Below are 14,862 nucleotides of genomic sequence, written 5' to 3' on the forward strand. Positions count from 1 at the left end.
ACTCCCCTCAATTATCTTTTTCTCTACATTAAATAAACCCCTATCTTTTGATCTTTCCTCTTTATTCATGCCCAGACAGCTTTTATGCAAAGGTGCAACCCACTGGATACATTAAACATGTACTGCAAGCTCTAAGCTTTCCAGGGGCATTAACTTGAGAAGGCAATACCTGGCACAGATTCTCTGAAGCAGCTCCTTTTAGCTCTTCCCATAAGACCCTGTATGACATGAAGCGTGCTTGATCTCATCTGATCTCTTTCTACCACAGAACAGATTAAAGGAAAAAAAAAAGCACAGAAGAAAACAACACAAGAAAAAAAAAATGTAGGCTCCCTTAGTATCCTATATCCTCCAAAACAGTCAAATGTTAATTGCTGAGTCCTCATTAAAACAAGTCTCACAGGACAATGTTGTCACCATAGCATGCCTTCCCAGGTTAAGAAGCCTGGGACTGATCAAAAGTGGCACCACTTCATGCTTTACTTGACATCAAACACTTCTGCCCCACCTTCCCAAGCAGGCACATAAAACTGGGTCTTACTGCAAAGAAAGTCAATACACCAGACACAGGCCCCTGGCACCACAGCTTCCTCACTGCCTCAAGGCTGATGCCTAGATAAGAGAGTTCTTTTGGCAGGGGAGAGGATTGGCACACAGAAACCAACATGTGTCTGAGCAAGGGCAGGGATGTCTGCACAGGAAAGTTTGATTTCAAGAGGCATGGAAGCCTGTGCAGTCTGGGGAGCTGCAGGAAAAGCAGGCGCCTGCCCAGGCATGCAGGCTCCAGAGAAAGGATGGGAGGCACAGCACCACTTACACATCTTGTGACTGGTGCAAAGGCTGCCAGGAGACAGTAGGCTGCAGTCCCCAGCTGATTGCTCTCTCAAGACAAGCTGCAGAGCGCTGAACACCCAGAGCTGCCATGGGAAAGCAAATGAAGCAGCAAAGAGCACGTCAGTCCCCAAGCACTAGTGTGGCACAGAATTATGCCAGCATAAAGGTGATGCCAAGACAAAAGCAGAGAGACTCTCCTTTGTTTATAAACACACCAGAAACAACCAAGTTACTGTGGAAAGTCCTTTTATTTCATAATTTCACACACTCTGTCACAGACCATGCACTTAAGATTTTCCCCTTTGCAAATCCACAGCTTCCAGGCCTGGGAGAGATGTGGCATCATCATCTCTTCACTTCTCACTCTGAGTACCCACATGCTAAGAGTGAGGGCCCTGATGGCAGCTCACCAGGAGGCAGAAAGCACCCTCTTATTTCCATACTTGTTTTTAAACACAGGAAAACAAAGCCATCTGACTTGAAGGATTAGCAGTGGAGCTCAGCAGCAGTGAACCCCACAGCTGAGCAAGCTGGTCCCCACCCTGTGGTTACAGGCAACAAGACAACAATCTCATGGGAAGCTCACAAGAGCTAAGCTGTAGCAGAGCACACTGAGGCATTCTTGGTGCCCAGGCAGCAACCAACCAAACGCACACTCTGGGCATCTTACAATCAATTTGTCTCTGAGCTGCTCTGCCAAGAAAGTAGCCAGGAGCTGCCCTTTTACATTCAGCTTTAGGTCCTCCTGCTCTGTGCTACAGCTTTGACTAGGAAGGAGCCTGACTCTAGGCAGGACAGCCCTCCGAGCCATACATCAAGACGTGTACTGCATTTAATACTGAAAGGTGCCACTTAGTTTGCCACTCTGCAAGTCTGCTTGACCCACAGGTTGGGTAGAGCATTAGTGTAAGTTTCCTGCATACCTGCCCCACTCCTTCTTCCCTGCCTCTGTTGCCCTGACCCTGCTCTTGAAATACTCCCTAGTTGCAATGTCTCTGTGACCCATTACATCTTTGGCCTTTGCCAAGGCTGCCACTGCCAGGGCAGCTGTTGCCCACTGTGGTGGCTGCCTGTAGGAAGTGAACATTTGCCTCCTGAGAATAGGTTTGTGGCTAGCTCAGAGGAAGGCAAATCTGAAGGGAGAAAAACGATGGAAGTGATTCAAGTGAAGTGGAGCAAAGTCTACAGAAAAGACAAAAAGGCAGCTTCAGTCTCCATTTGATGAGCTCAATAGCAGCAAGAAATGGCCACAAAATATTAATTCATTAGGTTGCCAGGAAGGAGTAAAAGCATTCACATAAAAAAATTCTATATACAGATATGTATGTGGCAACTGTTCTCAAGCCAGCTCAGGCAGTGGCGTCCTCCTGTCTCACCTTTTTTGTACCTGTAGTGTTGATCATTCCAAACCATGTTGCTGCTCAATTCTGTGTGAAGACCATGATACTGGAGTCAGCAGCAAGTAAGGTGTGACATCACACTGAAGAAATGAACTTATGGGGGAACTCCTGACAACCCAGATACTTTAATATTTTTGTTGACCTTCAAGTAATTAAAAGAAAGGGGAATTTCCCCCAACAGCCTATTGGCTCCAAGTCTCAGCTGTCTGCTTTTAGGGTAGGAAGGCTGACATCAGAAAGGCAGTGGAAAGCAGGGAAAGGAAAGGCAGGGGGTTGGTGGTAAAAATCTGGGAAGCAGAACGAAGAGCAATCAACAGCTGACCAACACTGACTGCTGCAAAACTTACAAAACACAAAATCATATAAATGGAGTTCCTGTTAACCTTTGAGAGACTACAGACTTTATATACACACACAAACTTCAAAGTATGCATCTGGCAGTCTAGAAAATACCAGTACCCTAAGGATTAAATAATTTAAAATGCAATGTTGCCTTATTACTGTATACAGAATCCTGTCTGAGACACTGCCTAACATGGACGGATTGTCTGAGAAAGATGCTCCCTCCCTCATCTCACCAGCACTGCTTCTAAAAAGAAAACGAGGCCTAAAAACTCCCCTTCGTGGTTCCACTCTGGAAATTCACCTTGAAACTTCTCTGTCAAAAGCAGAGGAAGTCCTGAGGAGAGAATGGAAAGAAAAAAGAATTCTTGCTCCCTACAAACTCTGCTGCTGCAGTTCCCCCTCCATTGGCTAGGGAGGCTGGAAGGCAAGGGGAAAAAAGGTGCAAAAGCTGGAAAAGGTATGCTTCTGTGACAATAGCTGTGCTAGTCTCTTGAGAAAGACACTCTCCCTCCTCCCTTATGAAGACAGGAGACCAGAAGGCTTAATGCAGAGTATACAGAGCCTATGTGGCTGCTTTAGGAGACAAGACAGTGCAGCAGCTACCCCACAAAACCCATTCTGCAGTCCAGCAGCAGATGGGAGAGCAGTCAAGGGAGAACAGCCTGACTGCAGCCATGAATAGGACTGGGCAGAATTGCATTACCAGCAGGTCCAAAGAGAAAGAATGAAGAAGTGTGCCCTCAAAGCAATTGTAAACTGGGAGCACTGGAAAGTCAGTGCATGGGAATGAGGAAGGCGATGGACAGCCTCAGTTCCAAGATGGTAGGGGTGGGGACTAAAACACACACTGAGAGCAGATGGAAATGCCAAGCTATCTCTACTTGTTAACTTTGCATGTGTACCCCAGCACCAGTGCATGGGACTGAAGGGATCAGAAGCTGGCTCATGACACCAGTTCAATCTTATCACCTTCACAGGCTTACAGCTGGTGAGAATCTGGTTTATGTGTACTTATCACAAAGCCCTTCGAGGCACTCAGTCTTGCTTCCACCTCCTGTAAGCCACAACAGCCATGAGGTCTTGGGGAAAAGATTTAAAAAAAAGGGCCCAAAACACCCAAAACCCAGTTCCCATTTGTCTCTCACTTCTTCCCCATAATCAGCCTCTTCCTTTAGGCCAGAGACATCTAAGGAGCCACCCTGCACTGCGTTCCCACCAGCAACATCCAGCAGATCTGGCTAGGCAGGAATAGCAAGCCCTGTTCCTTCAGCCTCATCACACAGCCACACCAGAAAGGTTTCCTCCTCCCTTACCACAGCTTCACTGAGAACTGCTCATACTGGAAGTTGTGTTGAAGGAGACTGGGCAGGCCTCAGCCCTTACCCTTGAACCCAGCTTGCAAAGGATGAGAAGGCTCCATAGGAGCAGGAACCATGGGCTTTCTCCTATTCCAAGCCCTGCAACCCTCAATACTGCCAGTGCAATTGTTCTCCCCTGAAGAATACAAAAACCCAAAACATCTCACTTAGTCTGCCCTGCATGACTGGGTCAAAGGGATCAAACAAGAAAATAAAATAAAAAGATGAAAATGAGGCTGTGGTACAGCAAAGAAAAAAAACAAAAGGTAAAGTCAGACTAGAAGAAAGGACCACAATGCAAGTTTGCTAAAATCATCACTGGATTTACCAGCCCAGTTCCACCTTCTTCAGACGAAAACAGACTCACTGCAGTAACTGTACTACGGGGAAAAAAAGTGCATAGTTTGGTTTCTCTCTTTTGGCAGACACTTGAACATCAGCAGAATTTATGTGAAGATCTTAGAACTGCAGTTTTAGACTCTTTTCCCTAGCCAATGGATATTTGTTGGGGCAGAGATGGTGGAAATGGACCAGTAGCACCAAGAAATTCAGTGGGAGCACCAACTCCAAAGCAGGAAATAATAATGAGCCAAAAGGAGATAGAAAGAGAGAGAGAGAAGTGGAGGAGACATATTTCGCAGTAATCAAAGTCCACCTTGGCTAAGCCCTATCAAGACTTCCCTAGGTAAGGCCCCATTATGTCTGCAGCAAGACCTCTGGCTCTGACAGAGAGCTGTAGAGGGTATAGCCCAACTCATCCACTTCTTCAGGGGTGAGTTCTGAAAACAAGTTCACCTTGGGGCTCAGAGCGCTGGGGAGGACACCTGCCTCCAAGTAGCGGATCAACCCCTTCAGCGCCTGCAAGAAGCGATCAGCCAGCATGTCCTGGGACCAGTCAGACTCTTCTTGGGACAGGTGCAGGATGACATTGGTGAGCTGGCTGGCAGTGAGGTGACCAAGGGCTGGGTTTAACTTGCATATTGCTTTCAAGATCTTCAGGCACAAGCAACGGCAGCCAGAATCGCCCTGGTCCAGGGCCCGGAGGCGAGCCGTCTCCGCTGGCCGCAGGCTCAGTCGCCACAGATTGTCATTCTGGGCCAGCCGATGGGGTTTGGCCACAAGTATGATGTCCCCCAGGGTCAGGGATGGCAGGAAGTCAATAAAAAGATGCCTTTCAGGATCATACTGCACTTCCAATGTCAAATCTGCTGGGGGAGCTGCTGGACGGATCACATAATCCAAGAGAGACCCAATTGCCGGCCAGTTAATGGAGCCAGCTACAACTTTCTCAAAGGCATCTGCTACAGCTTTGGGGGAGAGGTAACCTCCCACCACACAGCGGTCCCAGTAGCTGCTCCCGCGGGGAAAATACTCTGGGTTTTCCCGACGTACCAAGTAGAAGCCAGGAATGTTCATGATAGTGTCCTCACCGGGGATGCACGACCACAGGTTCTGCTCCAGCATCAGAGGCACAATGAGCTGGATGTGATCAGCTGTCACTACCTTTCACAAGAGAGAAAAGTCGGTAAGAACAAGCTTTCTCTCTCCACACTCAGTTTCATTCACCACCTTTAGATAGCCTTCTGTTCAAAGGAACTTGGAATAAGGATTCAGCTGTTTCACTCTCTTCTCCGTGCAGATGTCACAGCCTCCCTTTGTCAAAAGACATTCTGAATGACTATTTCCCATCATTGGTAGGGTAACTCTAAGGTACAACCTAAGCTAGGGCTTACACAGCATGTACTATTTAGAGGTATTTCAAAACTTCAGCACTTGACATGGACTGCACACACATGAATCATTTTGTCTCCTATTGCTTGAAGTCCACTTATTGCATGCGAGATGCAGCTGGCCCAGGGCACAGCAACACCACATGGTAATTTAAAACAGGATATAGAATCTTAGGTTTCTAGACAAGCTTAAGTTGTCATGGTTTAATCATCCCATACTACAGCTAGGTACTGCCCTCACCTGGTGTATCACTTTGTTTGGAAAAAAGTCCTTAAAGATCCCTTTTCACCAATGTGCTTAAGACCCTGTATCTAAGGATACTTGACACTTCAGTCCAGAGCTCTGACTCAAACGAAAAAGTGTGCCTCTGAATCACTCACTACAGCCATGGGCATCTTGCCATCAAGGAGATATGCAGCAGGGACTGCTGTCCAATCCAAGTCTGTCATGCATTTAAAAAAGAAAAAAAAAAACCCACCAAAAACAAACAAACAAACATAGGGAAGACCTACATGAATGTACAAGAGTTTTACAGAAATATCATGTATTTGGAAGGAGATGGGAAGGACAGAGAGAAAACACATCTACTAGAGAAACAGCAAAGGCAGCAAAGGGTAAGACAGAGGGAAAGGAAAGAAGGGCTGACATCATGAAATGAACCAGAAAAAGCAAACGCTTTGCAGACAACAACAGAGCAGCCTGGTCACACCTGTCCCAACACTACTGCAGCAATCAGTGCCTGGCTCCATGGTGAGAAAGGCAACACCAGGAGCCTTATTACAGAGGAATGTTGTGCTGAGCCAGCACTGCCAAAAGGGAAGCCTGAAATGCCCCTGCCTAGTCAGCCATCTGAATAATGACCCATCATGAGGCCCCAGGAATTACCTGCAGATCATCATAAAGGCTGCCACTGAGGTACATGTCACGAAGGGGCATGTCCGGGAGCTTGGCACGTAGGAAGCTGCGCAGCTCGGCACAGATATCCACAGCTGCCTGCTTGGCCCGGGCCTGCTCCTCCGCTGGGATGGCCACCTTCCGCCGGTAGTAAGCAAAGAGCTTCTCTTGCAGAGACAGACGGAGGCGGGATTTTTTCAGCTCCACTTGACTCCTCTTGGCAGATGGCTTGGGCTTCGTGGGTCGGAAGAAGTCTGCAAGAGGGAAGGAAAACTCTTGATTGTCTGCAGGGTTTCACTGAGAAGTGATTGGCAGAAGGAAACCTGCAGCCTCCTGGGTATCGTAAAAGCTTTCAGCAGACATTTTGCGTGCTTTACACAGGTACTGGTCAAGAGGGAGGTGCTGAGAAACTTCAAAAGGTACCACGACAAGCATCAAACCAGATGAAAACAAGTCAGTAGGTTTGGAATTTAGCCAGAACACTAACATCATGTATAAGGAAGTGATTTTAACGGCTACATGGGCAATTTCATCAAAAATTCATCACAGTTAACCAGTTCAGAAGCTTTCAACATGATGCCAGACCAGTGGATAAAACACTTTGGAACAACCATCACAATCTCTGTAAGTTTTAACATTACACTGGTTCTTACAGATTTTCAGCAAGACAGTCCTGACTAGGGTATGAGATCAGAGAGCATCACGCCAGCTGGAAAAGAAATGGTTGTCAGGAGTCTGATCTACACGTCTCAGGATGGCAAGCTGACGGAACTTGGGGCCAGTAAAGCTCAGGTAATCATAGTCCAAATGAAAAACTCCATCAAACTTCCACTGGCCAATGAACAGAGAGCACAATCTCAGGCAGAAGACAATGTTTTATGTTGTTGTCTGCTTTATTAAATAACTTCTAACCCGCGCAGATTCTCTAAGCCTCTATTTCATTTTTCTGATTGATTTCCTAAAGAAAAAAGTTAATGTTTCCCACCTGTCTTTCATGCTTCCTGTAATCCGGACCCAGAGTTTCAGAATTTATCAATGAGCATTAGGGAAGAATTACAGACCTAGCAGATCTTTGGAAGGGCTGTAGTACTTGATGGGTGCAAGAGAAAGCTTGAAGTCAGTAGCTCCATTAAGGCAATCAGCTGCTGCACATCTGTTTGGCAACAGGCATTTGCAGCACAAGCAGAAAGGCTGACCAGCTGTGCCCAGACCCATCCTCGTCAACCTCAGCAGCTGCTGTCTCTTTTCCCATTGGGGTCTTCTGGACAAATTCGAGCTTGTGAAAAGGAAATAGACCACAAAACCTCAGGGAATCAAACTGCATTCCTGATCCTGAAAAAAATCTTTCAGGGCCTCAAATCAAATTATCTAGATCCCATTTAACACAGCTGTGTAGTTATTTAACACCTCCTCAGCAGAATATCCATTACTATCCTCAAGCTGACTTTCTTGTGGATAATATGGAAATCAAATTGAAAGTTTAATCTTGATTTTTATTTTAAATCTCCAAGTGTAAATCCCTGAAGGCATGAAGGACAGAAAGTAAAACTGGTGAGAGAAATCAACCAAACACATGTAACTTACACAGGCAGACTCCCTGCTCAGAAGGGAGACTGTAAGTGACTTTTGATAGCCTGACAAAGACTAACTCAGTGATAAGCAGCACTAAATAGGCACACAGCACTACAGAAATTATTAGGAAAATGGTAGAGTGTAAGAAATACCAATATGAATTGCTAGTACAGTCACAATTTGAATATTCCCCTCTCAAAAAGAAACAAATGAACTGAAATGGTCCAAAGAGAGGCAACTGAGAGCCTGAAATTAATGAAATGGCTTTTTAATCAGGAAAGATCACACAGATAAGTATTTAGCTTGAAAGAGAAAAGACTAAGGGAGAATAAAGCTGAAGATTATGAAGTCATGAGAGGAAGGAAAAATGCAAATAGATGATGCTTATTCACTAGCGCCCAACCTGACTTCTAATTCTTGAAGTCATCAGCAGACCTGCTGAAAAAAAAGCCCCACATCAAAATCCCAGCCTAGAAAGAGTATTCTTTTTCCTGTGCTCCTTTAAGTTAATACAGACTTTATGGGTCTGGATGATTCTGTAATGCAGGGCTATTAGCCTGCTCCTTACCTGTATCTGCAGATGAAGGATCGGTGGGAAGGGTCTGCAGGGAGCGGCTGAGGTTAGTCCTCATGTCATGGCTCAGCAAGCGTGAGGAGGAGCCCAGCCAGTTCGGTTCTTCCCAGCTTCTCTTTCCCGACTGGCTCAAGCGAGTGGGGCTGCTGGGAGCACTGATTGCCCGGTCGTACATCTAAGGCGACACGAGCAGGCAGAGTTTGAGTCGTTAAAAGCCCAACAGCTGCATCTGACCCAGCCTACTGCCAGGTTCTGGGTCTCTCTGCGCCCCCTCACTGCCCCACCGGCTCACTCACCCGTTTGACGGCCAGCGTGGCAATGCCCAGCATAGCTGCTCCACCCACGCCCAGCACCAGCCGGGCGTTGGACAGCACAAAGTCGATGGCTGTGCCGATGCCATTGTCGTCCTTCCTGCCCTTGCGCGGCCCAGCACCTGCCATCTCACCTGGAGGGAGCAGGACCAGTACACCAATGGGGCAAGACCCGCAGCCTTAACAGTTCACTGCCTTCTCCTCCAGCCCACGCTCATGGCTCTCAGCACAGAGCCATGGGAAAGGACCACCTAACACTGCAGCCTCTTTATCTTCCCTCAAGGAGCTGCTTATTTCCAGACATGCCAGAAGAGTACTGACCGAGCTCTGCAACAACAGCATTTCTTTGCTTCCAGTTCCATCTATCACCTGAAGAAAAACACTCCAAATTTGATGTGAGACTTTTAATCATTGAAGTAGGTTTAACTGTGCAATCACACCATGCTTTTCAAAAAAGAACTGGAGATTTCCTTCAGCAATTTTTGCAATAAGGTCCTGTATATTATGTAAAGCTCTATAACCAGGTCTTTTCATTTGTGCTTCTCACCAAAGTATGGCTTTTGAAATGCAAATTTACTTTCTAATTCTCAATCTAACACGTGTAATTTTCCTCACAGACAAGGTGGTGCACGGATGGTTAACTTACTGTCCATCACAAATCAGTCTTCCCAAGAGCTGACAGGCAGTCTCAGAACATGCACTCCCAAACTCATTTTTGGACAAAGGCTGGTCCCAGATAGAATTGTAGAATAGTTTGGGTTGTAAGGGACCTCCAAAAGTCAACTAGTCCAAACCCCCTGCAGTAAGCAGGGACATCCTCCACTAGATCAAGTTGCCCCGAGCCTTGTCAAGCCTGACCTTGAGTATCTCCAGGGATTTGGTCTCAATTACCTCCCTGGGTGACCTGTTCTTGTGTTCCACCACCCTCACAGGAAAAAACTTGTGCCTAACATCCAATCTAATCTATTCTTCTCTAATATTTCAGAGACACCTAAGAGGTAACAACATATCACAAAGAGAACAGCTATCTTGCTTTCACTAGACATTTATTCCCACCCTCCAGCCTGCTGGGTTTGACTTTAAGTTGAGTAGAACACAAACACTAACACCTTCTTATGCATGTAGCTTTGTTTCCTTCAGTTCCCATTTAACCTGGTCATGAGATTTAAAGTCTCCCTGGCCAACTACACGTGTAAAACACACTTTGCCACTGTACACTGAGAAACTCTTCCAACTTGACTTGTGTTCCAAGTCAATTTCAAAGGTTTGGTGCCTGCCTGAATCAGGTAGTTTAAAACCACTGTTAGGTTTTTCGAAGGCAAAGCTACATTTCAGGAGGAGTATTTCTGCCTTGATGAACCAGAAATCCAGTCACTCTTTATCATGAAGCAGAGACAAAATGTACTTTCACAAAGCTAACTACAACAGCAGCATGAAAACCGTGGTTATATCATTGTAAATGACCTACCTGTGACCTAATGCATTTGTAAAGAGAACAGGAGAACCCTCCTGGTGTGCCTGTCGAAGCACCTTCCAGACTTCTTCAAGATAGTGGTGGGCAGGGAATGTTAAACATCTCTTTTGGTTAGCGCAGGGATTTTTGAAAAGAAAAGGGCAGTGGAGCCAAAAGGGTCTACGGGGAATCTCTAAACCAGGCCCCCAAGTTTGCTCTGCAGGAAAGCTTGTCCCTTCTCTAACTGTCTTTCTTTGTCCTCTAGCCGCTGCAGCCCCCGGTTCTTGCGGAACTCTCGGCGGATGAAAGCGAAGTAGAAATCCCGGTCAGTGTAGCGCAGCCCACGGCCCTGGCGCAGCAGAGCCCGATAGAGGGTCAGGACAGCCTCTCGGGACCACGCTGCCATGAGGGAACGAGTGCGTGGACGGGCGACCTAGGGAGAGGTGACGATGTGAGGTACCCGACTTAGCTTTTCCCTCCCCAAGGGACGGACCGGCCGCTGCCTCCCACTCCATGCCTGGCCCCATAGATCGCCATCCTCCGCAGCCCGGGAAGGGATGGGGCAGCCTCGCTAACGGCATACCGAGCATAACGGGCTCTCTACGGGCGCAGCCCTAAGCCCCCTGTTACCCGGGAACGGGCGGGCCCCATGGCCTGGTCCTTCTCATGGAGGGCGGCCCCAGGGTCGCTCTCAGCACCGGCTTTCTACCGGGAACGCAAGCTGGGGTGGAGCCCGCGGAGGCCCCGCAGAGACTGGCCGAATCACACTCACCGGGAAGGACCGGGCTGAAGAAGAGAGAGGCGCTCCGGATCCCTCACGGCAGCCGTTTCCCTTCAACGGCCGCCGCCACCTTCCTCCCGGCACCGCTCCCGGGGTCACCCGGCAACATGGCCGATCCGCTTCCGAGTCGTGACCTCGGCCCCGCCAATCATAGAACTTGCTCGCGGGGGCCCGAACCGTCCCTTCGGCGGAGGACTTCCGGTTGGCGTGCACCCGAGTGGCGGCGGCGGCGGCGTAGCGCTGTCTCCCCCTGCTGGCGGGGTGCCGCCTCTGCACGGCAAACAAGAAGGGACGCTCCGCGCTGCACGCCCGCGTAGGCAGGTTGCCACCTGCCGGCGGGGAGGGTCACTGCTGACCGCTGTTGCTCTCAGTTGAGGCTGGGTCGGGGCCGGCGGGGCCGGGGACGGTCTGGTTTGAAGAGGCAGTACCCGTCAAGGGCTGCCGACTTCGATGATCGGCCGTCTTCCTCGCTGGGGATGGCGTTGGGACAGATTCTGGGGCAGGGCGGGGGACACCCTGAGAAGCTTCGGGGAAGCTCTGAGGGGAGCAGGGTCCCAGTGGGACTCCCACGGTGTGGCCTGGAAGAGCCCAGGCTGTGCCTCGACAATCCAGGGGGAAGCAGCTGCTTCCCACCTTGGCCTGAGCTGTCACCACAGCAGAGACAGGGCTGTCTCCTTTTCCTTGAACTTGCAGCAGCCCTTGAGGCCAGGATAAACACCTGTGCTGAACCCACCTCAGGACGCAGGACTCGTCCCACCATGGGAGGTGTCATTAGCAGCCCGAGTTTTGTGTGCTCTGGTCAAACGGGCTGGGCTGTTGGCCTCAGCAGCTCCATGTGCCTGCAGGTGTACTCCCCACAGCCCCAGAACAGCTGGAGCCACTCATTGGTGCTTAGTTCCGTCACTTTGAGGGCCCTAAATGCCATCAAATGTGTGAGAAAGAGGAGAGGTGGGCACGCTGCAGTGAGTCGCCATGCACAGCACAGCTGTCAGGGGCTCAGGCTGTGCGTGCTGCCTGACTAATGCTGGGATAAACAGAGAAGACTGCTTGGGTGCTTCAGGTTAGGCAGGGAGCAGTGGGGTCGTGTTTTGTGTCTGTAGGTATCCCTGACTACCCTGATACTTTTTACAAAATAACTTACCAAATTCAAGCTCCTTATCTTTAACTCCAAGAAACCTTGGGGCTTGGTCTGGAAGTCTCAAGGTCTCTGGTAGAAGGGCAGTAGTGGGCAGCTTCCCCAGGGTCTGCCTGTGGAGATGGAAAAGAGCCTCCTGAAGCCAGGACCTTCCATCTCTCTGTCCGGGTGCAAATCCCTTTTTTTTCCCTATTCTCACCTTCTCTACTGTATTCCTATTCTGTGTTGTAATTATGCTTCCTTGCCCTTTCCTCCTCCCCAGATCCTACCAAAATATAAAACATAACTGCATATGCTGTGCCTCCCCTGAGGGAAAGGGTGAGAGAAAAAACAAACTGCGTGTGACAGAGGAGAGCCACATCACTTCAGGCACTTCTCAGTGACACCAGATATGACAGTGATAGAATTGAGCAGGAAGAAAACCAGAAGCCCTGGACTGGCTCACTCTGTGCCAATCTCCCCTTGTTCATTTCCTTTCTGAGATAAACAACCCAAATCGTTTTGATCTCTCTTTGTGAGCGAATTTGCCATGCCCCTAATCAGCCCTTTCTGAGAAAGGCTTACTTGAACTGCAGACAGTATTCCCAGAGAGGCTGTGCTGGTGATTTACATAATAGCATTATCATATTTTCCATATTATTCTCCCCTTTTTCATTCTGCATGCTCATATTTTGTGCGTGCTTTTCTTTTTAACCTGCAGCTACTCACAGAGCCAGAGTTTGTGTGACATCCAGATCCTTTCCTGACGTGCTAGAGATGGTCTGGAGCTTTGTCATTCTTCCACACAATTTGTTGTTGGTTTTGTTTGTTTGTTTGTTTGTTTGTTTCAGATTTTGCATGTGCCCAGTTAAACTTTGACAAATGCATGGTGTTGCCCATTTGGCCACATTTATTTGCATTTTACTTGGAGTCCTTTCTGATGTCCTCAAAAGCCAATAACTTTGAGTCATCTCTTAAAAATGTTTGGTATACTGCTCTTCTTTGTTTCCAGATCACCAGTTCATATACTGAGCTATCTGGGACCTGGAGGCAGCATTTGTATTCTCTACCCTTAACCTTCTGCCAGAATGAAAATCGATCTTTGAATCTTCCTTGCAGCTTCCTGCCTCCTCCTCGGGTTGCTGATCCACAGAAATACTTCAGTGCTCTCTGCAGGGCTCTGTAGCCTCTGGGCAGGTGCACTGATGAGCCCACTCCCTGAAATTCTGGATTGAAACTTGCACAGCTACCTGCAGCAACCCCCTGACCCAAGAGGTTTTCCTTGCTGCCCTCCTACCATGGCAGCCAAGGACTGCAGGCCTCCATAAGCACCCCTTCCCCAGCCTGGCCCCCTTTAATTGTGCCTGTTGTAGTGTTTCTCTCTGGGCTTTTTACCCCCTTGGGCTGGCCTCCAGCTCCTGGGCTCCTTGCCAGCAGCTTGTGTATGTATGTTGTGAACTCCTCTGGCCATGCCATGACGTGTGCCTGCAAACTGACCTGGCCCCTCCAGGGAGGCCACTGGCTGTGCCCACTGCCTGATGTGGGCTCCCCATTGCCCACACTGTGCAGGTGTGGGTGTTCCACCTGCCCCTTCTGTCTTGCAAAGAGCAATGCAAGTGCAACAGCAGAGCAACACATGACCAGTGCCATCCCAGCTTCTGTGCAAGTGCCAGACCTCTGGTGACATGCTGGGAGTTGTGAACTTGAGTTCTGCTTTGAGACAGTGAAGCAACATCCATCTCTCTGCCCAGTGTTTCCCATCTCGGCTGGCTCCTCTGTGGACCTGCTGCACTGCAGCCTCTCTTGTGGGAACCCACCCAGCATCCCCAAAACTTGTGCTGCCCACATGGGATGCTGGTCCCCAGCCTGCACAGCCCTGTTGTTTGGTGGCTTCTTTGCCAATGGACCCACTGGGAATGGGGTGCCCCTCATGACTCTAACCTGCATCCCTGCAAGAAAGGGTCAGGGGAGGTTCTCTTACCACTCTGCACTGCTCTGATGAGGATACATCTAGAGTATTATGTCCATCTCTGGGCTCCCCAGTTCAAGAGAGACAGGAAACAGCTGGAGAGAATCCAACAGAGGGCTACAAAGGTGATTAGGGGACTGGAGCATCTCTCTGACAAGGAAAGGCTGAGGCACTGGGGCTGTTTAGCCTGGAGAAGAGAAGACTGAGAGGGTTTCTTATCAATGCTTGTAAATATCTAAAGGGTCAAGAGAATGGTACCAGACTCTTCAGTGGTGCCCAGTCATAGGAAAAGGGGCAACAAACAAGGGGCACAAACTAGAACAGAAGGAAGTTCCTTCTGAACATAGGAAAAAAATTCTTTACTGTGAGGATGATGGAGCATTGGAACAGGCTGCCCAGACAGGTTGTGGAGTCTCCTTCTCTGGAGGCTTTCAAAACCTGCCTGGGCGCGTTCCTGTGCAACCTGATCTAGGCAAACCTCCCCAGAGGTCCCTTCCAACCCCTATCATTCTGTGACTCTGTGAAA

At 48.8% G+C, this 14,862-nt stretch overlaps 2 protein-coding genes across 2 annotated transcripts; both read right to left on the reverse strand.

Annotated features, from left to right (window-relative positions):
• Positions 1-4,349: 4,349 nt before the first annotated feature.
• MIEF1 (mitochondrial elongation factor 1) lies at positions 4,350-10,624 on the reverse strand. The gene is made up of 5 exons (XM_054386722.1): positions 10,488-10,624; positions 9,005-9,153; positions 8,703-8,883; positions 6,554-6,816; positions 4,350-5,440 (listed from the first exon to the last, which is right to left on the reverse strand). The coding sequence occupies exons 2-5, from the start codon at positions 9,146-9,148 to the stop codon at positions 4,634-4,636; spliced, it is 1,395 nt and encodes a 464-aa protein (XP_054242697.1). The 5' UTR covers positions 9,149-9,153; positions 10,488-10,624; the 3' UTR covers positions 4,350-4,633.
• A 41-nt stretch (positions 10,625-10,665) lies between these two features.
• Positions 10,666-10,878, reverse strand: LOC128971486 (MIEF1 upstream open reading frame protein-like). The gene has a single exon (XM_054387059.1). It carries the CDS (start codon positions 10,876-10,878, stop codon positions 10,666-10,668), a length of 213 nt encoding a protein of 70 aa, XP_054243034.1.
• Positions 10,879-14,862: the final 3,984 nt, after the last annotated feature.

This window comes from Indicator indicator, chromosome 14, assembly GCF_027791375.1.
Source record: "Indicator indicator isolate 239-I01 chromosome 14, UM_Iind_1.1, whole genome shotgun sequence".
Taxonomy (NCBI): domain Eukaryota; kingdom Metazoa; phylum Chordata; class Aves; order Piciformes; family Indicatoridae; genus Indicator; species Indicator indicator.

Coding starts and splice junctions, on each gene's coding strand:
- LOC128971486 (XM_054387059.1), bottom strand. CDS start 10,878: ATGGCAGCGTGGTCCCGAGAGGCTGTCCTGACCCTCTATCGGGCTCTG.
- MIEF1 (XM_054386722.1), bottom strand. CDS start 9,148: ATGGCAGGTGCTGGGCCGCGCAAGGGCAGGAAGGACGACAATGGCATC. Junction 8,884..9,004: donor CCACGCTGGCCGTCAAACGG/GTGAGTGAGCCG, acceptor GTGTCGCCTTAG/ATGTACGACCGGGCAATCAG. Junction 6,817..8,702: donor TCCTTCATCTGCAGATACAG/GTAAGGAGCAGG, acceptor TCCCTCTTGCAG/ACTTCTTCCGACCCACGAAG.